The following is a 26,161-nucleotide window of genomic DNA, read 5'->3' as shown; positions in this document are numbered from 1 at the left end:
GCATACTGGTCAACAGTTCAGGATCCATTCCTGCAGCTCAAAGAGGCAGGGCGCGCAGTACACAAATGAAAGATGACTGCAAGATGGCTGCAAATGTGCACGGAAGCCCGGGGGTTGCTGGGATGCGAAGCAATGCATCACAGGGCATTGGGACAGGACCCAGGATGCCCCGCAACCCCCTCCGCCTTCCTACAAGTCTTAGTGGCAAAAGAGAAAAAGGTGCTCTGTGGGATAGCTGCCCAGAGTACACTGCTCCGAATGCCGCTGCAAGTGTTGCAAGTGTGAACATGCTATTGCGCAGGCAGCCGACAGTGTGAACACACAACAGCGGTTTCCCTTCAGCACTCTCTGAGCGGTGCTGTAACTGATGGCGCTGTAACTCTGCCAGTGTAGACGTGCCCTAAAAGCAGGAACCCCACTGACTTCCAAAGGATGAATGAGGTTTGCAGGATATGGGATTAAGATGGGAGAAAAGAAAGGAGTTTCCTTATTCTTAATCTTGATGCAGTATAGAAACGTACACAACCCTGTGCCCACATCTTAGACAAGACCCTGCCCCAAGGAATTTCATTATACTGTTAAGTACAACTTGTAGTAGAAACAGAAACAGTTAAAAAAAGAGAGCGTGAGGGTGTGGGTAAGCAATCAGGGACTGAATGAAAGGTAAATGGGTTTCAAGGAGGTCACAGCAGGCAGGCAGACACCACCACTGTGACTCCCATTCCCACTCTTGCTCAGAGGGGGAAGGAGGCACATGGGGGAGCTGATCTCAGTCACACTCATTTATCTCCTATGCACCTGCCTGCCTGACTCTGGGGAGACAGCAGCCCCCCTTCTCCCCCACCCCAGGACTAAGTGAGTGAAGCTTCTGAGCCAGGGGAGCAGGGAGGACAGGACCTTCAGCTGCTGGTGGGGGGCACAATTTAAAGGTTCACCCCCCCAACAGCTCAAGGGTCATGCCTCCCTCCCGAGGCAGCCCAGCCCCCCCCCCCCCCCCGCCCTCAGTTCCCCTATGGGGAAGCAGCTGTTCCTTCCTTCCTCCCCTACCTAACCTCTCTCTGCAGAGCTGAAGCATCAGCCCTTCCTCCCTAGTGCTCCCAGGATCCCAGCTATTTGGTTCACCTGCTGTTTGTTTATCTCTCCCATCCTGGTCCCAGGCTGCTTCCAGCAAGCAGGGGAGGGAGCGGGAGAGCTTGGCAGGCAAACCCTGGCAGAAAACTGGAGAGGAGGGGTAATGTGACCCAGTTCATGCCCCCCCATGGGTCACAGGGAAGGGATGGGATTGGAGCAGGCAGGCTGCAGCAGCCCCCCTGGTTAGCGTGGCGCTCACTGTGGAGCTAAATGTGCACTCCAGTCCTACCCGCAGTGCCAGGGGAATGAGTAAGCTCTTTCCTGGGCAAGTGGGGCTCTTAGTGGGGAAGGGAAAGAGACGGGGGGGGGGGTGTGGACCCAGACCTGCGCTACACTAACACACAACCAGATCGCAGGGCTGCTCCAAGCCCCCAGTCAACCGGAGCACACAGAGACAAGCTGCACACTCACTCCTCTTTCAACCCCTGCCCTGCCCCCCCCCAGCCCGCACCAACCTCAGCCGCCCATCCCAGACATCAGGTGGGGACCCAGCCCAGCCTGCCCCACCCACTCCCCATGGTTTCTACAGGGGGACCTCTGCCCCGGGGAGAGTGGAGAGCATCCCCCCGGGCACCCACGCCTGCTGCTGCTCCCGCCAGCGGAGTTAGCTGAGAGTGAGTACCTCAAGCTACAGCTTGGATGTGTGTTTTTTTCTCTCCCACCCTGACCCTGGCTGGGCTGGCAGGAGCGCTTCCCCTCCTCAAGCCCAGCTGGCTGGCCGCGGGTGAGGTCATGCGGGATGTATCAAATGCACCCCCAGCAGCACGTCACGCTGGGCAACTGCCCTTTTCACCTGGTCAAAGGCCAGCCCTGGCAGCTGCCTCAGCCTGCCCCTGGCACTGCTCCCTTGCAGCTGGCAGCGGCTGGTGAGAGAGCGCAGTGCGGAGCTGCAGGGGCAGCCACCCGCTGCCCAGAGCCGGCAGGGACGCTGGGGGGAGGTGCATGGGGGGCAGCAGGTGGGCCCCGGGGGAGGCGCACGGGGGGGGGTGGCAGGTGGGTCCGGGGGAGAGACCCCAAACATTGGTGGAGCCATGCCCCCCGGGGCCCTGAATTTGCTGGAGCCCGGGCATCACGGCCCCTAAAACTCACCACCCCTATGTATGAGAAGCCCAGTGTGAGGCCTAAGGCCCGAACTAAAGTAGTGATCAAGCTTTGCTGATACAAAGCGGAGTTAGCAAAAGTCAGGCTGTAAGCAGAAGGCAGGCCCTGCTATAAAACGTGCCTGCTTGCAAGCTCACAGATCCTGGCAAGAACAGGGCTGGTATTGCAAAAACACACACATTCCTAAGTGCTAGGCATAGGACTCTCATGCAAACACGTTCCAGAAGAGTGCTACCAGAACACCTTGATACCAAATATGGTGCAGACACATTCCCCAAAGATAACAGGAACATGCTGACCTAAAGATAAGGTCAGGAGGACGGTGTAATGGATAGAGATGCTTGAACCCACATGTACATAGTAGAGGATGGTAACTAACCACATAAGAGGGGCAATACATAACTTGTTTGTATTGGTGTATAAAATGGAGTCTCAGGAAGTGTCTTTGACCAGGCTAGGAGGCAGTGGAAAGTCCCACCACTGACGGAGCTGGTCCATTGTAACAGGCATACGTGTGTTAATGGTCCTGTAGAGACTAAGGGATACTAGGTCCTTGCTTCGTTAACAATAAACGTGGCTAGTTGCCTTCGCTACTAAATCGGGTCTGTGGTTTTATTGGGCGTGTAAGGATAAGGCTTTTGTCTGCGGCCATATTGTAAGGCCTAAGGCCTTTGTCTGCAGCCAGATTAAAAGAGCAGCCAAGCAGCAGCCATTAGCTAGGAAGTAGGAAGTCACATCCTCACATTCCATCTAAATTACATTAAAACAATATAATATCAGGCTGTTAAGAAGGAGACCCCTTCCTAATGGCACTCGCTATCACCAGATAAAGAAATAGATCTTAAGATGGTTAAAGAAAACTTAGTTTGATAGCATGCTGTCTGTCAAGAAATCATTTATCAATAGTTTTCAGAGTAGCAGCCGTGTTAGTCTGTATTCGCAAAAAGAAAAGGAGTACTTGTGGCACCTTAGAGACTAACAAATTTATTAGAGCATAAGCTTTCGTGAGCTACAGCTCACTTCATCGGATGCATTTGGTGGAAAAAACAGAGGAGAGATTTATATACACACACACAGAGAACATGAAACAATGGGTTTATCATACACACTGTAAGGAGAGTGATCACTTAAGATAAGCCATCACCAGCAGCGGGGGGGGGGGGGAAGGAGGAAAACCTTTCATGGTGACAAGCAGGTAGGCTAATTCCAGCAGTTAACAAGAATATCAGAGGAACAGTGGGGGGGTGGGGTGGGAGGGAGAAATACCATGGGGAAATAGTTTTACTTTGTGTAATGACTCATCCATTCCTAGTCTCTATTCAAGCCTAAGTTAATTGTATCCAGTTTGCAAATTAATTCCAATTCAGCAGTTTCTCGTTGGAGTCTGTTTTTGAAGCTTTTTTGTTGAAGTATAGCCACTCTTAGGTCTGTGATCGAGTGACCAGAGAGATTGAAGTGTTCTCCAACTGGTTTTTGAATGTTATAATTCTTGACGTCTGATTTGTGTCCATTCATTCTTTTACGTAGAGACTGTCCAGTTTGGCCAATGTACATGGCAGAGGGGCATTGCTGGCACATGATGGCATATATCACATTGGTAGATGCGCAGGTGAACGAGCCTCTGATAGTGTGGCTGATGTGATTAGGCCCTATGATGGTATCCCCTGAATAGATATGTGGACAGAGTTGGCAACGGGCTTTGTTGCAAGGATAGGTTCCTGGGTTAGTGGTTCTGTTGTGTGGTGTGTGGTTGCTGGTGAGTATTTGCTTCAGATTGGGGGGCTGTCTGTAAGCAAGGACTGGTCTGTCTCCCAAGATCTGTGAGAGTGATGGGTCATCCTTCAGGATAGGTTGTAGATCCTTGATGATGCGTTGGAGAGGTTTTAGTTGGGGGCTGAAGGTGATGGCTAGTGGCGTTCTGTTGTTTTCTTTGTTGGGCCTGTCCTGTAGTAGGTGACTTCTGGGTACTCTTCTGGCTCTGTCAATCTGTTTCTTCACTTCAGCAGGTGGGTATTGTAGTTGTAGGAATGCATGATAGAGATCTTGTAGGTGTTTGTCTCTGTCTGAGGGGTTGGAGCAAATGCGGTTATATCGTAGCGCTTGGCTGTAGACAATGGATCGAGTGGTATGATCTGGATGAAAGCTAGAGGCATGTAGGTAGGAATAGCGGTCAGTAGGTTTCCGATATAGGGTGGTGTTTATGTGACCATCGCTTATTAGCACCGTAGTGTCCAGGAAGTGGATCTCTTGTGTGGACTGGTCCAGGCTGAGGTTGATGGTGGGATGGAAATTGTTGAAATCATGGTGGAATTCCTCAAGATGTAGAATGGATGTAGAAGCCCTCTACACCAACATTCCACACAAAGATGGACTACAAGCCATCAGGAACAGTATCCCCGATACTGTCACGGCTAACCTGGTGGCAGAACTTTGTGACTTTGTCCTGACCCATAACTATTTCGCATTTGGTGACAATGTATACCTTCAAATCAGCGGCACTGCGATGGGTACCCGCATGGCCCCACAGTATGCCAACATTTTTATGGCTGACTTAGAACAATGCTTCCTCAGCTCTTGTCCCCTAATGCCCCTACTCTACTTGCGCTACATTGATGACATCTTCATCATCTGGACCCATGGAAAAGAAGCTCTTGAGGAATTCCACCATGATTTCAACAATTTCCATCCCACCATCAACCTCAGCCTGGACCAGTCCAGTGTGTATGGTAACACCCATTGTTTCATGTTCTCTGTGTATATAAATCTCCCCACTGTATTTTGCACTGAATTCATCCGATGAAGTGAGCTGTAGCTCACGAAAGCTTATGCTCAAATAAATTTGTTAGTCTCTAAATTGCCACAAGTAATCCTTTTCTTTTTTCGAATACAGACTAACACGGCTGCTACTCTGATTCCATATATAGTATCACTTGTGCAATGGGTAATCTAGGGAGTGCCAAACTGCATCAGACCAGGGGTCCATCTAATTCAGTATCCTGTCTCCAAGAGTGCCCAGTACCAGCTAATCCAGAGGAAGGTGTAAGAACCCTGCAATTCCCTTTTCCCCACATTAGCTCTCATTCTTGTCTCTAATAGTTGGAATTTAGCTTATCCCTAAAGCACAATTTAATATCCCTTCTAAACTGTATTAATTGTAACTTTGGATGTTCTTCATATCCATATGTAATACTTTTTTGGCAGGTGTAAAATGAATGAATGGTTTATTCACTACTCATGCTTTTGGCCCTGATTCAGCAAAACACTTAATCATGTGCTCAACTGCAAGCATTTGCTTACATAAGCATGCACTTAAAGTTCAGCATCTGCCTAAGTACTCTGGTGAATCAGGGCCTTTAAAGCTATAGAGGTGCCCTGCATGGCAGAGTGCCTAAAGGAGAAGTCATGTTATGGAGAACTAAAGGGATGCTATGGGAACTGTGGGTTCATTGTTATCCACTCTCTGCTGAATGCCCAATGCAACAGCTCTTTCCCAAAGGTCAGAGACAGTTGTTGTGTATTATCTATAACACTCTCTTTCTGTGATAGTGAGGAGGAAGGAAACCAGATGCCAGACTGAATGTAAGAAGGAGAGAGAAGGCCAAATTCATTCTTAGTGAAATTCCACCTCCTTACATGAATAGTCTTTACTCATTCGACTTGGCCCTTTGTGAGCCGCAGAACTTTTTGTCTGTTTGTTGTTACTTGGACTAGAATTGCTTCTCTGATGTCTACATTCTTTTACTTTTTCTACCCGAGAAACTTCACCTCTTCAAAATATAACTGTGTGTTACAGATCTTCTGCAGTGTTTCCAGGAATATCAGTCAAACATTGCTTGCAGCACCAAGGCTACATGGACAAAGACTTGTGATAAAGACTTACACTCCATGGAAGCTGGTAAAACAGTATTTTACATGAAGCAGAAGTAATAAAAGCCAAAACAAGTTGTGCAATATTGAATGAGTAATGTAATGAGTAATACAGAAATGACAAATAATTTAAAAGTAACTCAAGTAACAGCTCTCTATTTGTTATTAGAAGAACATTTCCCTATCTCATAATCCTTCCTTCCTTGTGTGGTAATTACTTTCAAGAATAGATTTATTGATCCCATTGTTTCAACAGCCCCTTTTCACTGAGGGTCAGATTTTGGCACTCTTATTCATGCTGGGTAGTATCTTATACTAGGAGTAGTCCAGTTAATCTAAGTGAACAAAATTCTGAGGTCCTCCTTGCAATGCAGTACACAGGTTTATTTGCAGAGTAAGGTACTACTCCTTGTGATCAAGTGTGGCAGAATCCAGCCCTCAGTACTTTTAGTGGAAACAGTTCTGCTACCCTTACTCCCATTGATTAAGACCTTACAACCCTTGTATTCCTGTTGCAACTAGCGGGAACGCTTGGGCAGTAAGGTGGCTCTCCACATGAATGAAGATGGAGATGTCTGGCCCATTGTATCAATGGGATTACTTACGGAATAAGGACTATACATGTATATCTTGGCAGGAACTGATCTTTAGATAGATAGTACTTTAAATAGTATTTTGTAGAGAGTGTAGTTGATATTGATGGAGAAGAAATCTCAGTCATTGAATATTATATAAGTCTAGCATGTCAGATGCTGAATTTCAAGCAAAGAAGAAAAATCTACAACATTTTAAAACAAAGAATTAAACTAGGATAAGAATCTAAATTGAATGGCCACATCCTACACTCAGATGAGTAGCCCTATTGAAGGCACTAGGACTACATACATGAGGGCTGCAAGATGGGACCCTGATTTTCTAAAAGGTGCTGTCATTAAAAAGAAGAATTTCCATGAAGGGAGGAATCCGAGGTTGTTATTTTATTTCAGTGGTGCAACGGCAGGTGGCAAGACAGTATTTCTTGATCATGAAGTGTTCACATCCATAGTTCTTTGCTAAATCAGGACAGTTTGAGTATGTGTCCACATACGTACAAGGATTGGCTGAAAATGAAACACATCATGAGATTAGATATTAAAGGAAACAGTGTAGGGTGTTTTTCCTCTTGTTAAAGCATATTTTGACAAAATAAACATTTTTCACTGTATTTTTTTAGCACAGTTTTACTTATTTCCCAGTAAGGTTCTAAAAGTCTAACTGGCCACAGAAATATTGTTTATTTAATTCAAGGCATTTTATTAGGTGGAGCAATGCTTTTTGCTTTAATACAGCTTATTACAATACCATTACAATAAGGAGAAGTCAGGTTTGGAGGCTGGTTTCATTTTAAAAAGATGGGATCTGTTCTCTGTCCTTTATTTCCCAGTAGCATTTTTGTCCCAGGAATGAGCTATCCAGATTTGCAAACCTAGTATATCCTGTGGACTGTATCAATATATCGGCCCAGTCATCCAGAAGGACGATGTCATAAGGAACTGTCCTACTTCCGTTGCACATTTGCCCCGGGGCTTGGCACAATCTTACTTTGAGCTCAGGGTGAAATCCATCCCTATGTTGATGGTCAGTGCAAGGCCTGTGCCACATTACAGTCCAACGTAGCCCATGAAAATAGTAACTGGTGGGACCTTAATGGGGCATCGGGTTTGTGACGAGCCTCTGTACATGGGTAAGTTCCATCCTTCGGGAATTCAGTGACTCAGTGTGATGGTGCTAGTCACCCCAAAATGAGTAGAGGAGCTGAATGAAGGGCAAAGCGATGGCCCCATTCACCTCTGTGCACATTCAGCGGGGTGTGCTGTCTGCATCATTTCACAGGGTGACATACTGTCCCTTTACTCCCAGAACTATTGTGCCTGCCTCAGGTGCAGCACCTCCAGGAGTTCCACCTTCTGTCCATATGTGTGTCTTGGAAGTTACAACTGCAAAATCGACCGCAGGTTTTTCTATACACTCAACAGTACAAATCCAAGTGGCTTTGGTTGTTAGCAAAAGGCCCTGACAGTCTACCACACGAGAGAGGGGGATGAGAGCTGCCTCTCTCTGCCTGGGGAGGCATATGAGGAGACATAACAGATTAGAGACTCGGTCATTCAGCCAGTTTGTTCTTACACACCACGAGGCAGCTTTGCTGTCGTGGGAGAGGCACCACAGCAAGCCTAGAAGGAACTTGTTGCTCACGGGCAAAGGGGCTAGTATATAAAACACCCAGAGCTAGAATGTGCAATGCTCACCCAGGTGGAGGAGCACTTACTCAGTCCCACTGAAGCCAACAGAGCTACTTGCATGAATAAGTGCTCACCAGGGTGAGTAAAAGTTCCACACTGGGGCTCAAAGGTTATTACCTAGAATAAGAAGTAGGAAATTGCCATTACTCCACTTGGACTGGACAACTAATTTGGTCTAAAACCCTGGTGGGAACTTGCTCTTGCCATTGTAGGTGTTAAATATTTTAAATGTTTTCACAAGCTCCTTTTTCTTTTCTTCTTTTTTTGGGGGGGGGGGGGGGCAGAGTTAATGGCGATCTCCTGGCTCATATTAAGCAGCAGCATACTCAACAAGTTGTATCACTGATTTAAATTGGAATATTCATTATCTATTTATGTGGTGCCTAGCACAACGGAGTCCTGGTCCATGACAGTGGCTCCTAAGTGCTATCGCAATACAAACAATAAATCAGACTAATGGTATAAAGTCCTATTCAGTACAGAATCACAGAAATGTAGGGCCGGAAGGGACATTGAGGTCATCTGCTTCCATTCAGAGGCAGAATTAAGTATTCCTAGGCCATCCCTGACAAGTTAATCTAGCCTAGTCTTAAAAAAAACAAACTTCCAATGATGAGAATTCCAATCTGTTCCTGTGCTTAACTATCCTTACAGTTGGAAAGATTTTCCTGATATCTAAATCTCCCTTTCTGTAAACTAAGCCAATTACTTCTTGTCCTACCCTGGAAGGATGTGGAGAACAATTGATCACCATCTCCTTTATAACAAAATTGCACATCTTTGCAGACTATGTCCCCCTCAGTCTTCTCTCTTGAGGGGGACATGATGACACGATGACATTCCCCAGACATACCAGTCCCCCATCAGAAGCCCTTACACGAGCCCCGACACATGCTTATTTTCAAACATGGCATGCTTAGCAATGAGCGTGTGTAAGGGCCTAGCAGGCTGGCTCTGGAGCCATGGTTTTTGAGTTGATAATTTCCCAAAGCCTTCCCACAAAGGGAGTTAAACTTTGTTTTGCAGTGGCAAAGTTGTCACTTATTAGTACTTCAAATTGCTAAAACTTACTGCATAGTCCATTGTTACAAGCATTGGGGCAATCTCCACACGCGGCTCCTGAGTCGTAAGGTGTTTTTAAGGTATTGATATTCCCCCTGAAAGGGGTAAAATTAAACAGCATAAAACATAAAGCCAGTCTACAACACACATCTTCATTTACACCCAGGGGACATTTACATTGCAGGAGTGGGTGTGATTAGTAGGTTGTGCAGACATCCCCTCACAAGCTCTAATCCTGCTACCAGGCTGCAAATCAGTGAAGACGTCATGGGGCAGGCTTGAGCACAGGCTGCACAAGTGAGTATGTGCCTAGAGGAGTCAGGCAGGCTTATCCAGCCTGGGCTGATGCCTGTTCTGATGCATGCTTACTATTATTTTTGCAAGCGAGCTAGAATAAAACTGTCACAGGTGCCATTGCAGCTCATCTAGATGCACCCCCTGGCTGCAGTGTAGACACACCCTTAGTCTGGTGTGTATCAAACCACAATTTCAAATGTCAAAATGTAACGTTTAATATGAATCAAAGATGTATAGCCAAACTCCCTGCACTTCTTTGAAACTCCTACCCTTTGGCTTTATTGTTAACGATTGATTGCGTACAATACTTGCAAGTGTTCATGTGCCATCCTGAATAGAGGGCTCACAGTGACCAGCGTTGCTACTTCAGAGGAAGGTACAAGTAACGTTGCAGGCAGTGGCAGATTTAGAGTTAGTGGGGCCCTGTGCGCACTTCATTTTGTGGGCCTCACCTTGGAAGCCATCCAAGAAAAAGAACATTCTCTCTTAGCTCCCCCCCACTTTTCTTTTTTTTTCATCCTCCTCCTGTAGTATAAGTAATGGGAAGTAAATGAAAATAAAGTGAGGTACTTTGTTTGGGGCAGAGGGCTGGGGTACAGGAGTGGGTGCAGGGGGCAGGCTCTGGGAGGAAGTTTGGATGCTAGATGCAGGCTCTGGGCTGGGGCAGGGGGTTGGAGTGTGAGGGGGTGAGGGGTGCACATTGCAGGCTCTGGGCTGGGGGTTGGGATGCAGGAGGGGGTGTGGGGTGCAGGCACTGGGAGCGAGTTTGGGTGTGGGAGGGGTGAGAGGTTGGGCTCTGGGTTGGGGCAGGGGATTGGGGTGTGGGAGGGGATGAGGAGTGTGGGCTCTGGGAGGAAGTTTGGGTGCAGGGTGCAGGCTCTGGGCTGGGACAGGGTGTTGGGGTGTAGGAGGGGGCAGAGGGGCGGTGCTTACCTCGGGTAGCGTGGCTCCTAAAATGACCGGCACACCCCCCCCCACCGGCAGCCACTCCTAGCGGTTCCTGGCCAATGAGAGCTGCGGAGTCGGTGCTCAGGGCGGGGGCAGTGCATGGAGACACCCCCCCCAGGGGCTGCAGGGACATGCTGGCTGCTTCCGAGAGTGAAGCAGTGCGAAGGGAGGGAGGAAGAGCAGGCAGGGAGCCGCCTTAGCCATGATGTGTTGCTGCTGGCACGTCTCTGTGAGCCCCTTGGGTGGGTGGGGGATAGCGGGTCTCCGTACACTGTCTGGGGTGGCAGCTGTGCGCGGAGCTGCCTCCCCACTGCCAGGGGCGCACAGAGACATGCCAGCAGCCGGCCGTTTCCGGGAGCAGCATGAGGCCACCAGCTATGGCATGCTGGCAGCTTGCCTGCCTGATCCCTGCTGCACCACCAGCTGGGACTCGGGGGCAGATTGTGAAATATTTATCCTGCATTTGGGGGGATCCCTGCCACCGCATGATTTGTTTCATGGTAAATCTGCTCCTGTGCAGGAGGCAGTTATTGGATAACATGCCCCAGGAAAAGCTTCTTGCAGACCCATGTTGTATAAAAAGAAGATGCTCATATTTCTCACTTACTAAGCAGTTAGAAAAGAAAGCTTAGATTTTTAAGTGGAGCAGACCTCACTGAGAAATTATTAAGGGTTTTATGAGTTGTTTTATTTTATAATGTAATTTGCATGTATGCTTCTGCACACCATTATTACTGAATTGCCCCTCCTACCATAAACCCACTAAAAATTATGATGCAATCTGCAATGTAGCTTCAAGTTTCCTGGGTCATTTTAATGAATTAAAACACTAAGAAATTCCAATAATCAATTAAATCTATAGTTAATACATACGCAGGGCAGTAATGGCAAACATAAAAGTATTTGTATTCACTCTCAGGACAAAAGGCAACTGCACATCCAGTCTGGTAAGACTTGTACCAAACCACCTGGAGATAGAAGAGTAACTACATGAGTGAATGTGAAAGACTATATTTTTAATATCAAATATACATTTTAAAAGGTTTTCTATGAATCTGGATTTGGGCACATTATCTTATTACACAGTGTGGCAGAATATAAGTCACATCTTGTAGGAGAGAAACCAGAAACAAGCATGTAGTTTTCATATGGTCTTATTCATCCTTTATAGGATGTAATGGGAATGAAACGCAAGCGACATGGTAGATTCTCAGTCACCTGGAATATTTAAATCAAGACATACATTCAAACAACACATACTCTGGTTCATCCACAAAATGTTGGGCAAGATTCAGGATTCACTAGATAAAAATATCCGGTCAGTGTTAACCACAGCTGGTGAGACTAGATGGTCATAATTGCCCCTTCAGGGCGGGCAGCCTAAGACAATCCGATTCTACAGGGTTTGTAAACCTATCTAGAGATGGGTTTCAGAGTAGTAGCCGTGTTAGTCTGTATTCACAAAAAGAAAAGATGTACTTGTGGCACCTCAGAGACTAACACATTTATTTGAGCATAAGCTTTCATAAGCTACAGCTCACTTCATTGGATGAATTCAGTGGAAAATACAGTGGGGAGATTTATATACATAGAGAACATGAAACAATGGGTGTTATCATACACACTGTAATGAGAATGATCACTTAAGGTGAGCTATTACCAGCAGGAGAGCGGGGGGAGGGGGGGAACCTCTTGTAGTGATAATCAAGGTGAGCCATTTCCAGCAGTTGACAAGAACATCTGTGGAACAGACGTCTGAGGGGAGTAGGCAGGGGAATAAACATGGGGAAATAATTTGACTTTGTATAATGACCCATCCACACCCAGTCTCTATTCAAGCCTAAATTAATTGTATCCAGTTTGCAAATTAATTCCAATTCAGAAGTCTCTCCTTGGAGTCTGTTTCTGAAGTTTTTTTGTTGAAGAATAGCCACTCTTAGGTCTGTAATCGAGTGACCAGAGAGATTGAAGTGTTCTCTGACTGGTTTTTGAATGTTATAATTCTTGATGCCTGATTTGTGTCCATTTATTCTTTTACGTAGAGACTGTCCAGTTTGACCAATGTACATGGCAGAGGGGTATTGCTGGCACATGATGGCATATATCACATTTGTAGATGTGCAGGTGAACAAGCCTCTGATAGTGTGGCTGATGTGATTAGGCCCTATGATGGTGTCCCCGAATAGATATGTGGACACAGTTGGCAACATGCTTTGTTGCAAGGATAGGTTCCTGGGTTAGTGGTTCTGTTGTGTGGTGTGTGGTTGCTGGTGAGTATTTGCTTCAGGTTGGGGTGCCACAGGTACTCCTTTTCTTTTTTATCTAGAGATCTTTATCTCTCTAGGTTCTTATCTCGCCCCCATTCCAGTAATAACTTAGGATCTCCAAAATATTCAAAAAATACAAATAAATTCTCTCACACATTCTTTCTTCCTAACCTGTAGGAGAATTAGCTTGATTAGTTTATAATTTGTGAATGTGTATGTGTCTGAAGAAGTTATTGAAGGAACGCTATGGGAAGATAATAACTTATAACCTAATTTGCCATCAGTACAGCAAGAACAACATTACACCCACAAGAAAAAAATCTAGTAGGTTATCGAGTCTATCCCTCTGCCAATGCGGTATTGTTCCCTACAACTTAAGGAGTTTGGTCTAGCCTAGTTTTAAAATATCCAAACCATAGGGTTTCCACTGTATCCCTTAGTTAAAAAGACCTCACTGTGAGGAAGTTGGTCATAATATTTAGTCTACAATTTCCATATTCTTATTTTCTTTTTGCCACATTAATTTTTCTCTGTTGGAATAATTCTTATTCTTCATGGTGTTTATTTTCTTTAGATATATTGAAGCTGTTATTTCTCCTACCTGTGATAATCATTTAGTCAAACATGTATCAGTTAAAACATGAATGTAACAAGTGGTGTTATGGTCCCTACCTGAGTATAATGGCCAATCACTGCACCTGGTTTGGTTGGTCCAATGTCATACATGAAATTTTCCACCTCATTGTACCAGGCTTGAATTGCATCTGACCAAGAATTGGGTGCAGTTGACATGTAGAGATTTTCACCACAGCTCACTGCTGAAAATGGAAAGGAAACCATTCACAAAAACTGATGAAAGGGGCTTAAGAAAATACAAGCGCTTCATCATGTGGGTAGAACCAGTAGAAGATTCAAGAGTTTATAGGAGAGTCTGGTGGGAAGAATTTGTTTCATTTCCTGAACATCCACACACTACAGTCTTGCCCTTTGTCACTCTCCAGGTCATGAGTGAATGGTGTTGGGTAAATCCCAATGGTTCAAAGGTTAACTTTGATTCTCACAAGCATTCAAAGATTCAGATCCTGAATAGTCTCATACTGGCCCAGCCTTCTGGTTTCCTCCATAAACTATGTCTATATTTCAAGGAGCTACTGTTAAGGATCTACAAGCTGAATGGAAACTTTTTAAAGACACCACAATAGATGCTCAACTTAAATGTATACCCCAAATTAAAAACCATAGTAAGCAAACCAAAAAAGTGACACAATGGCTAAACAACACAGTAAAAAAAGGAGTGAGAGACAAAAAGGCATCCTTTAAAAAGTGGAAGTTAAATCCTTGTGAGGAAAATAGAAAGGAGCATAAACTCTGGCAAATGAAGTGCAAAAATATTATTAGGAAGGCCAAAAAAGAATTTGAAGAACAACTAGCCAAAGACTGAAAAATTTATAGACAAATTTTTTTTGCCTGCTAAACAACTGGTGGGGCATCTGGACACTCGAGATGCTAAAGGAGCACTCAAGGATGATAAGGCCACTGTGGAGAAACTAAATTAATTCTTTGCATCAGGCTTCATGGCCGAGGATGTGAGGGAGATTCCCAAACCTGAGCCATTCTTTTTAGGTGACAAATCTGAGGAACTGTTCCAGATTGAGGTGTCATTAGAGGAGATTTTGGAACAAATTGATAAACTTAACAGTTATAAGTCACCAGGACCAAATGGTATTTAGCCAAGAGTTCTGAAAGAACTCAAATGTGAGATTGCAGAACTACTAACTGTGGTTTGTAACCTATCATTTAAATCAGCTTCTGTACCGAATGACTGTAGCATAGCTAATGTGATGCCAATTTTTAAAAAGGGCTCCAGAGGTGATCCTGGGAATTACAGGGCAGTAAGCCTGACTTCAGTACTGGGCATACTGGGGATCCAGTGGATATAGTGTTCTTAGATTTTCAGAAAGACTTTGACAAGGTCCCTCACCAAAGGCTCTTAAGCAAAGTAAGCTGTCATGGGATAAGAGGGAACCCATGGGATATGGGTGTTCTCATGAATTGGTAACTGGTTAAAAGATAGGCAACAAAGGGTAGGAATAAATTATCAGTTTTCAGAATGGAGAGAGGTAAATAGTGGTGTCCCCCAGGGGTCTGCACTGGGACCAGTCCTATTCAATATATTTATAAATGATCTGGAAAAAGGGGTAAATAGTGAAGTGGCAAAATTTGCCGATGATACAAAACTACTCAAGATAGTTAAGTCCCAGGCAGACTGCGAAGAGCTAGAAAAGGATCTCTCAAAACTGGGTGACTGGGCAACAAAATGGCAGATGAAATTCACTATTGATAAATGCAAAGTAATGCATAATGGAAAACATAATCCCAACAATATAGAAAAAGTGATGGGGTCTAAATGAGCTGTTACCACTTAAGAAAGAGCTCTTGGAGTTGTGGATAGTTCTCTAAAAACATCCACTCAATGTGCAGCGGCAGTCAAAAAAGCGAACAGAATGTTGGGAATCTTTAAGAAAGGGATAGAGAATAAGACAGAAAATATCATATTGCCTCTATATAAATCCATGGTATGCCCACATCTTGAATACTGCATGCAGATGTAGTCGCCCCATCTCAAAAAAGATCTATTGGAATTGGAAAAGATTCAGAAAAGGGCAACAAAAATGATTAGGGGTATGGAACAGCTTCTGTATGAGGAGAGATAAATAAGACAGGGGCTATTCAGCTTGTGAAAGAGACAGAGGGGCGATATGATTGAGGTCTATAAAATCATGACTGATGTGCAGAAAGTAAATAAGAAAGTGTTATTTACTCCTTCTCATCACACAAGAACTATGGGTCACCAAATGAAATTAATAGGCAGCAGGATTAAAACAAACAAAAGGAAGTATTTCTTCACACAATCCACAGTCAACCTGTGGAATTCTTTGCCAGAAGATGTTGTAAAGGCCAAGACTACAACAGGGTTCAAAAAAGAACTAGATAAATTCATGGAGGATAGGTCCATCAATGGCTATTACCCAGCATGGGCAGGGATGGTGTCCCTAGCTTCTGTTTGCCAGAAGCTGGGAGTGGGCAGCAGGGAATGGATCACTGGATGATTAACTTTTCTGTTCATTCCCTCTGGGGCACCTGGCATTGGCCACAGTCGCAAGACAGGATACTGTGCTGATGGACTTTTGGTCTGAACCAATATGGCTGTGCTTATGTTCTTAATCCACCCTGGTGTTTGTTCTGAAAATACTGAGAAAATAAGTTTTCTTGCAATGATTCTTAAATTATGAGTAACTCCATGGAAGTCAATGGCATTACACCAGTGTAAAACTGGTGCAACATAGATCAGAATCAAAACTTAAATTTGGATCTGGATTCAAACTTTCTCATGTGTCAGGAACGTTCATGTCCATTGTTTTGTTTTGGGTCCAGTCTTGAATAAGCTCAAAGTAACAACAGCATTGTTCATCACTCTGTGACCTCAATTAAAAGTGTTTTACCTTCACACAAAATACTCTTCATATTGTTAGAACTGTTTAGGGATAAGGAGTTGGAGGAGGGAGATTGGAAGGAGATAAATCTAAACAAAAACATTTGAAAAATTTTCCCTTTTTTCCCAAAAATTAAAAATTGTGAAATTTCTTGGAAATTTTTCATTATTTCTTTAATGTTGAAATTTAGTCTATATTCAAAAGATATTGCTTAACTCTAAATATCACACAGCAGAATAGATGAATCCATACACTCTGCTGTTATAAATGTTATTCATTCAGCAAAATATTAATACTACTTAAATATGAATGGGGTTATATTATCTGAACATTGGTTGAATTTTGCATTATTCATTTAAAACTGACACTTTACTTACTAGTTTTCCTTCTGTTTTCAGGACTGTGGGATAAAATACATTCATTTGCCCAACTTTTGGCTTTCTCTGCAGCTGCAGGACTCCATTCCTTAATGAAATGAGAAGCATTACATGTTCAGATGTGCACCTCTTAGTAATGCAGAATGTAGAAGAGAACATACACTTGGATATTGCATTTTCAAAGTGTTTAAAATCTTGACAACTCCTTCTCTTTCATTTGGGCAGTAAAAGGAGAAGGGGCTCAGTAGCTGCACACCTTAGGAGGCTAGATATCATGGTGACTAGCTAGAGAGAACATACCACAAGACGCATGAGAGACTAGAGCTAATGGGTTTTCCATTCACTCAGAAAGGAGATATTGTTCATGAGCAGCAAGATTTGTCACCCGCAACGTGCTCCCTTCCCTTGAAACTCCTATGTTCTCTAACATCTTATTGGGGAAAAGATTCTAATGGCATGTTTTCTGCCGGTTGAAATGCTGTGACCTTGCAAATTCTCTAGTAACTGCATGCATCCGATGAAGTGAGCTGTAGCTCACGAAAGCTTATCCTCAAAGAAATTTGTTAGTCTCTAAGATGCCACAAGTGCTCCTTTTCTTTTTGCAGATATAGACTAACACTGCTGCTACTCTGAAACCTAGTAACATTAGTATACATTACAGATTAGTTTGCAAAATGCATCTTACCATCCTCAGCATGTTGCGAGCAGTTGGCATCACCCCTCTCCTTAGGGCATTGTGCTTGTCAACAATCTCCTTTTGTTGATCTGCTTTGTCAGTTGACAGAGAAGCAAAACCTGATGTCTAAATAAAAAAAAGTACAATGTTTTTTTCGCATATAGGTTGTGTGAGTGAAAAATATTTTATATGTGAAGCTAGGAATCAATTCCAAGTAATGTGTCTTGATAAACATCATTAGCTCATGAAATATTTTAAAATTAATTTAATCAGAATGAATCAATAATTAATTAATAAATTATGGGTCAGATTCTGATATCTGTATTCTATGTTACCTAGCACCCTACTTCATATATGCTCCTGGTGAGCACAATTTAGAACTGAGAAACTAATATTAGTATCTAATCTTAGGATTTTTTTAGATTGACAGATTCTTCTAAATATTGTATATTTGGCCATATTCAGTGCTGGTAAAGACAAGAATAACTACATCAAATTATTTATTTATTTACATTGTGATTGCTCCTAGGAACCCTAGTCATTGATGAGGATCCCATTGTGCTAAGAGCTGCACGGAGATATAGCAAAGAGATTCTTATATGGAGCTATGTGACTATTAAGCATCTGTCTGGAAATTTTTGCTGAAGCTTTTGACATTTTGAAATTCTTCTTTCACATCTGCAAATATACCATGAAAAATGTGAGTTCCTTAGTGTATCCGATGAAGTGAGCTGTTGCTCACGAAAGCTTATGCTCAAATAAATTTGTTAGTCTCTAAGGTGCCGCAAGTCCTCCTTTTGTTTTAGTATACTATAGTATTTCTTCATGATCGTGAATGTCACACCTAAGGTTACAAAACAGTTTTCATTATAACTTTCAGTTTTTCCAATTATGAACATCTAAGCTCAGTCAGTATTACTGCACGTATGTGTCATTTCACTTTTCATTCAGCCTCACTCAGCTAAAGGTCTTAGGTCCTAATCCTAAAATTGTTTCTTAATGTGTTTGACCTGAGCAATCCTATTGCCACAGAGAGGACTACTTATATGAGTAAAGTTAATCGTGAAAGTATTTGAAGGATCTGGCCTTTAGTTTGCCTTGAACACTTGCACCATTTTAAAGACTTAAGTCACGTTCAATGCTTGTGTTGCTTTAGGGTCTTAACTGGGTTTAAAATTTCACCCCCATCCCCAAAAATAGTCAAAATCAACACGAAGTGCTTTGAAATGACTGAAGTGGAATGTTTCGAATGTCTGGAACCAAATGTGTTTTTCTTTTCCAGTTTGCAAAAATAGTTGAAATTTTTACTTTTCATCCTGTTTCAGGACAGGAACATTTCAGAAATCTCAAAATATTCATGGGATTGGAAAAATGTTTCCCACTCAGCTCTTGTCCTACCTGTCCCGTGGATGGTTGCAGCACCTCAGCCAGGCCCAGGAATGCAGCCAGCAGAATCATCTCTGAAAAGGGAAGAACAACCTGCTTAGTTCTCTTTCCTGTCTATAGCTTATGTTTACTTAAATACATTCCAGCAGAAGTGTGCTTCCATGTGCTGTACATATCTAGGGTTTTCTCAATCAGAAAGGCAGTGGTTTTGTCACCAGGTCTTTATACTAGAAAGAAAAATCCTCCTTTCTTTCTCTCTCTGTTACTTCTATCAGCACTTTGAACCAACCAGCTTTCCATGTTTTCCTCACAGTACATGCTCCTCTACTAGCAGGTTTTCTTTTAGACTGTGGTCAAACACAATGGCCTAAGTTAAGTGTAGAGGAAGGTACTAATTTCTCTGCACGGAGGAAGGGGAGACATTACTACTGCTTCCACCCTGTCTTCGGGCTTTCATTATGTGGCAACAGGTTTAGTTTCTAGCCAGAGCTCCACAGGAACCTTCCCTGTGGAGACTGCTGAGGGGATGCACTGAATTAGCATGCGCACTACCCACCTTTGCAATACTCCTAGCCACTTACTGGATTGCACTTGCCCATACTGTCCATCCCATTGTGGAGGGGATGCTGAAGATGTGGTATCATAGAGGTCTCCCCAACAGACTTTCTACTCCATGCTCCTGAGGTTACAGTAGCACAAGCCAGTGCAAACCCAGTTTGAATTCAGCCTCTTAGGTTTAGTTCACACCAGTGCCCCTAGTTTGTAATTGAAAGCAGGGAGGTGGCCATCTGCATGGAATGAAGGTAAGATTTAGGGCTAGATGGTGACATTAGATACAACCCTGAGCAAGGGGTGATGCATGAGCTCCCAGAAGTATCCTTAGGAGACATCCTTCTCTGCCTCAATTCCTCCCTTGCTGTCTCCTTGCTCCTCAGAATAGTAATTTGCTGCTGGTCTATAGCACCAATGTCAACTTCTATTCCCAGCTCGCACTGCTTTCCTCATGACTCTGGCCAGTGAGTAAGGGCAGGAGCTAAGTCTCTGTCCATTCCCCTTCCACCTGCTCTGGGGAAGGAGTAAGTGGGTAAGTAACTCTGCCTACACCTACCCAACCTTTGCATAGCTCACGTGAGAATGCTGAGGGAAGATTCCTTCTCCCCAGTGTGAATGCTGAAAAAGAGAGAAAAAGACGGGCTAGTGAAGGAGAAATAGAGCTTAGGAACAGGTTTGCAGAGTTGGAAAATGAAGAAGGGGCTCAGCAGGTACTTGTTGAAGGTGGAAGGGTAAGGAAGAAGAGAAGAGAGGCTAGCCCTATAGAAAAAGGGGAAGAGTCAAGGGAGACTACACCAAATATGAGCCCCAGGAGGATACAGGATGGGTTGAAGAAGATTGTAAGGGAAAATAGGAATGGAAAGAACTTGCAGCCAGAGAGAACAGGGGAGAGACTGGAGAATAGCACTGTCACCAGGAAAAGGCAGGTCTATGTGATCGGGGACTCTTTATTGAGAAGAATAGACAGGCCTGTAACTAGAGCTGATCCTGAGAATAGAAGGGTGTGCTGTCTTCCGGGTGCTAAGATACGGGATGTAGACCTGAGGTTGAAAAGGATCCTAAAGGGAGCGGGAAAGAATCCCCTAATTATCCTTCATGTGGGAACAAATGATACGGCTAGATTCTCGCTGGAAAGTATTAAGGGAGACTATGCTAGGCTGGGGAAGACGCTTAAGGAAATTGAGGCTCAGGTGATCTTTAGTGGGATCCTTCCTGTTCCTAGAGAAGGGCAACAAAGGTCTGACAAGATTATGACTGTCAACAGATGGCTTAGGCAGTGGTGCTATAAGGAGGGCTTTGGGATGTATGACCACTGGGAGGCATTCACGGACAGAGGTCAGTTCTCTCGGGATGGACTTCATCTCAGTAGGGAAGGAAATAGACTTCTAGGATCGAGGCTGGCACAACTGATAAAGAGAGCTTTAAACTAGGAATTGGGGGGAGATGGATGGGAGATGTCCAGAAAATCTCCACGCCAGATTTTAGCATTGAGAGGGAAGCAGATGAAGTAAGAATGGATACAGCCGTGGGTAGGAGAATGTATATAAGGAGTGAGGGCGGTGTGGATACTAGTCTAATAGGTTATACTGGATGTAGAATGACTGTGCCTAATAGGGTACAAAATGTGAGCGAGGCCAAACAGCAAAAATTAAGATGTTTGTACACCAATGTGAGGAGTCTAGGTAACAAAATGGAGAAACTAGAGCTACTGGTGCAGGAAGTGAAACCAGATATCATAGGGATAACAGAAACATGGTGGAATAGTAGTCATGACTGGACTACAGGTATTGAAGGGTATGTGCTCTTTAGGAAAGACAGAAACAAAGGTAAAGGGGGTGGAGTAGCATTGTATATCAATGATGAGGTAGAATGTAAAGAAATAAGAAGCGATGCAATGGATAAGACAGAGTCTGTCTGGGCAAAAATTACATTGGGGAAGAAAACTAGTAAAGCCTCTCCTACGATAGTGCTTGGGGTGTGCTATAGACCTCCGGATCTAATTTGGATATGGATAGAGCCCTTTTAATGTCTTAATAAAGTAAATACTAATGGAAACTGCGTGATCATGGGAGACTTTAACTTCCCAGATATAGACTGGAGGACCAGTGCTAGTAATAATAATAGGGCTCAGATTTTCCTAGATGCGATAGCTGATGGATTCCTTCATCAAGTAGTTGCTGAACTGACTAGAGGGGATGCCATTTTAGATTTAATTTTGGTGAGTAGCAAGGACCTCATAGAAGAAATGGTTGTAGGGGACAATCTTGGCTCAAGTGATCATGAGCTAATTCAGTTCAAACTAAATGGAAGGATTACAAAAAAAAATCTGCACTAGGGTTTTGATTTCAAAAGGGCTGACTTTCAAAAATTAAGGAAATTAGTTAGGGAAGTGGATTGGACTGAAGAACTTATGGATCTAAAGGTAGAGGAGGCCTGGGATTACTTTAAATCAAAACTGCAGAAGCTATTGGAAGCCTGTATCCCAAGAAAGGGGAAAAAATTCATAGGAAGGAGTTGTAGACCAAACTGGATGAGCAAGCATCTTAGAGAGGTGATTAAGAAGAAGCAGAAAGCATACAGGGAGTGGAAGAAGGGAGGGATCAGCAAGGAAAGGTACCTAATTGAGGTCAGAACATGTAAGGATCAAGTGAGACAGGCTAAAAGTCGAGTAGAGTTGGACCTTGCAAAGGGAATTAAAACCAATAGTAAAAGGTTCTATAGCCATATAAATAAGAAGAAAACTAAGAAGGAAGAAGTGGGGCCGCTTAACACTGAGGATGGAGCGGAGGTTAAAGATAATCTAGGCATGGCCCAATATCTAAACAAATACTTTGCCTCAGTCTTTAATAAGGCTAAAGAGGATCTTGGGGATAATGGTAGCATGACAAATGGGAAGGAGGATATAGAGGTAGATATTACCATATCAGAGATAGAAGCGAAACTGAAACAGCTTAATGGGACTAAATCGGGGGGCCCAGATAATCTTCATCCAAGAATATTAAAGGAATTGGCACCTGAAATTGCAAGCCCATTAGCAAGAATTTTAATGAATCTGTAAACTCAGGAATAGTACCGAATGATTGGAGAATTGCTAATATAGTTCCTATTTTTAAGAAAGGAAAAAAAAAAGTGATCCGGGTAACTACAGGCCAGTTAGTTTGACATCTGTAGTATGCAAGGTCCTGGAAAAAATTTTGAAGGAGAAATTAGTTAAGGACATTGAAGTCAATGGTAAATGGGACAAAATACAACATGGTTTTACAAAAGGTAGATCGTGCCAAACCAACCTAATCTCCTTTTTTTAAAAAAGTAACAGATTTTTTAGATAAAGGAAATGCAGTGGATCTAATTTACCTAGATTTCAGTAAGGCATTTGATACCATGCCACATGGGGAATTATTAGTTAAATTGGAGAAGATGGGGATCAATATGAACATCAAAAGGTGGATAAGGAATTGGTTAAAGGGGAGACTGCAACGGGTCCTACTGAAAGGCGAACTGTCAGGTTGGAGGGAGGTTACCAGTGGAGTTCCTCAGGGATCGGTTTTGGGACCAATCTTATTTAATCTTTTTATTACTGACCTTGGCACAAAAAAGTGGGAGTGTGCTAATAAAGTTTGCAGATGATACAAAGCTGGGAGGTATTGCCAATTCGGAGAAGGATCGGGATATTATACAGGAGGATCTGGATTACCTTGTAAACTGAAGTAATAGTAATAGGATGAAATTTAATAGTGAGAAGTGTAAGGTTATGCATTTAGGGATTAATAACAAGAATTTTAGCTATAAGTTGGGGACGCATCAATTAGAAGTAACGGAAGAGGAGAAGGACCTTGGAGTATTGGTTGATCATAGGATGACTATGAGCTGCCAATATGATATGGCTGTGAAAAAAGCTAATGCGGTTTTGGGATGCATCAGGAGAGGCATTTCCAGTAGGGATAAGGAGGTTTTAGTACCATTATACAAGGCACTGGTGAGACCTCACCTAGAATACTGTGTGCAGTTCTGGTCTCCCATGTTTAAAAAGGATGAATTCAAACTGGAGCAGGTACAGAGAAGGGCTACTAGGATGATCCGAGGAATGGAAAACTTGTCTTATGAAAGGAGACTTAAGGAGCTTGGCTTGTTTAGCCTAACTAAAAGAAGGTTGAGGGGAGATATGATTGCTCTCTATAAATATTCAGAGGGATAAATATAGGAGAGGGAGAGGAATTATTTAAGCTCAGCACCAATGTGGACACAAGAACAAATGGGTATAAACTGGCCACCAGGAAGTTAGACTTGAAATCAGACGAAGGTTTTTAACCATCAGAGGAGTGGAAGTTTTGGAATAACCTTCCAAGGAAGCAGTGGGGGCAAAAGATCTATCTGGTTTTAAGATTCTACTCGATAAGTTTATGGAGGAGATGGTATGATGGGATAATGGGATTTTGGTAAGTAATTGATCTTTAAATATTCAGGGTAATAGGCCAAATCCCCTGAGATGGGATATTAGCTGGATGGGATCTGAGTTCTATAGAAAATTCTTTCCGGGTATCTGGCTGGTGAATCTTGCCCATATTGCTCAGGGTTTAGCTGATTGCCATATTTGGGGTCGGGAAGGAATTTTCCTCCAGGGCAGATTGGAGAGGCCCTGGAGGTTTTTCACCTTCCTCTGTAGCATGGGGCATGGTTGAGTTGAGGGAGGCTTCTCTGCTCCTTGAAGTCTTTGAACCATGATTTAAGGACTTCAATAGCTCAGACAGGGGTGAGGTTTTTCATAGGAGTGGGTGGGTGAGATTCTGTGGCCTGCGCTGTGCAGGAGGTCGGACTAGATGATCAGAATGGTCCCTTCTGACCTTAGTATCTATGAATCTATGAATGCTGAATAACTGAGAGAAATAAGCACAAAGATGTCCGCTGAATTCATGTTCAATGAGTAGGTGGTTAATGATCAGCACTGGAAGAGTGATGAGCTGGCGAGATGCAGGCCGGCCTTAGTGGTCCACCCGATAGCCCTATCCAGGGCAGAATTCAGCTGCCCATTTCTTGCACTGGACAGGACTCTTAGCAGGTGAGAGGTATGCTTGAATCCTTACACTGCATTTCTGTTTCATTCTGGATGCAATTTAAAAAGTGCTTGGGAGTATTTTCAAATCCCTGTAAGGCCCAGGACCCATCTCTGGTGATCTTTGTTCCCTGTCATTGTCATTAGGATCAGCTTGGAGGCTTTGGCTCAAAGTACCTGTGGTTTAATTGGCTTGGGCTAGTGGCTGGGCTGCAATTCACTTCCATTGGCCCATTGCCCAAGCCCCAGTCTTAGTAAATTTAAGGGCATGATGCCAGGTAGATTTGTTATTAGGTTAATTTTGTGCTTGGTTTAGCAGGAGGTTGTTGGTTTTAGTTTAATGTATTCATGGTAAAATGAAGATGAGGTTAGCTGACATTTCCATGTGCCGCAGAAGTGGGTCTGTAGAGCTACTCGCAAAGAGAGCATGTTGACAGAGAGCATGGGGGAAAAGCAGGTTGCATTTTCCTCCCTGTATAACCAGCTCCACTGCTCATCATATTGCTTGTATGACACAGTAAGCAATGGGTCCTATCCTCAGGTGGTGCAAATGGGTGTACCTCTATCAGCTTCAGTGAAGCTACACCCATTTGTATCAGCTAGGGAACTGGTCCATTTTGTTTTACACAGTCTTAATGTCTGCCTGCACTCCTCTTGGATTAGGTATCTAGTGACAGGTATTGGCAATTGAGTAGTATTATGGCCTTGTGACATTGTCCTGTAGCAGCTCACCCACAAAGAGGATAAGGGACCTCCTACTGCTACCATTAAAAGAGTTTCTGCTTTAGCTGAACTGGTCTTGTCCTATGCTTTTTGTAACTAAGATTCTAATCTCAGCTCCCCAAATACTGATAAGTATATGCAAAACATCTCATAATTTTATCTGTCTGTGGCATCAGCATTCATTATGCATTGCCAGTTCCTCAGCTAATTAATGCTGATCTTTAGGGTTAATAAACATACATTTTCTTTCCTGCTAAAACATGTTTATGGTGCTGTGTTTGTTTGACTCTAAAGTATCGTTATCATGCATTTGTTGTCTTGTAACTTTACCTTACTATTTCCAAATGTAATATTATGCATGGCTGCCCCGGTATTTGAGATTAAAGAAATATTCTTAAAAACATGATTTTTTTCCTGCATTTCATTATGAACTAGAGAATGGGAGGATTTTTTGGTAAATTTGTGGCTGTGCACAAGTTTTTCAAGCAAAAATGCATCTGTTTTCAAATGAAGCCGGACCAGTCTTATTATTTAATACCCCTGCTTAGCTGCGGCTTTGTTGCCTAGTCACATAGTGTAAAGGGTACTTCTCATTTTTTCTTGATTCTTTCCATATTTTCTCTTCTTATTTTTGCTAAACCTTTGACTATTTTTAGTCTTCCTCATTTCATTGAAAAAAATCAAGGCATTATATTGCTCTGAGTGCCCGAATGTTTCAAACAGCCTTCTTTGTAGTAAATTATGTTTTAAAACCTGAGAATAAATTCCCTGTATGTTAAATAAAGGAATGTAAATCTTACCTTTCCTTTCTGGGAAGACAGGAAATGTCTTCTGCACCTTTCAAGAGTTGGTGGAAGTGAATGGATTTCTTCACTGGAGCATGATATATAGCTCACCTGTTTCTTGCTGTGATAAGGTGAGTCAACATCACAGAGGACATTATAAAAC

The 26,161-nt window shown here is 43.3% G+C and overlaps 1 protein-coding gene and 1 long non-coding RNA gene across 2 annotated transcripts in view; one reads left to right on the top strand and one right to left on the bottom strand.

Moving 5' to 3' along the window:
* The window catches only part of LOC122459192, a 14,903-nt gene extending 6,875 nt beyond the window's left edge, over positions 1-8,028 (top strand). Inside the window, exons 2-4 of the long non-coding RNA XR_006279705.1 lie at positions 3,762-3,764; positions 5,264-5,271; positions 8,019-8,028. This is a non-coding gene — a long non-coding RNA (uncharacterized LOC122459192). The remainder of the gene's footprint in view (positions 1-3,761; positions 3,765-5,263; positions 5,272-8,018) is intronic.
* Positions 6,125-26,161, bottom strand: LOC119852947 (cysteine-rich venom protein-like). Its single transcript, XM_038395175.2, has 8 exons — positions 26,014-26,161; positions 18,901-18,962; positions 17,512-17,628; positions 16,827-16,914; positions 13,628-13,773; positions 11,562-11,656; positions 9,453-9,538; positions 6,125-7,199 (listed from the first exon to the last, which is right to left on the bottom strand). Exons 2-8 carry the CDS (start codon positions 18,958-18,960, stop codon positions 7,072-7,074), a joined length of 720 nt encoding a protein of 239 aa, XP_038251103.1. The 5' UTR covers positions 18,961-18,962; positions 26,014-26,161; the 3' UTR covers positions 6,125-7,071.

This window comes from Dermochelys coriacea, chromosome 3, assembly GCF_009764565.3.
Source record: "Dermochelys coriacea isolate rDerCor1 chromosome 3, rDerCor1.pri.v4, whole genome shotgun sequence".
In the NCBI taxonomy this organism is placed as follows: Eukaryota; Metazoa; Chordata; order Testudines; family Dermochelyidae; genus Dermochelys; species Dermochelys coriacea.
This window is presented reverse-complemented; position numbering and strand designations above follow the sequence as displayed.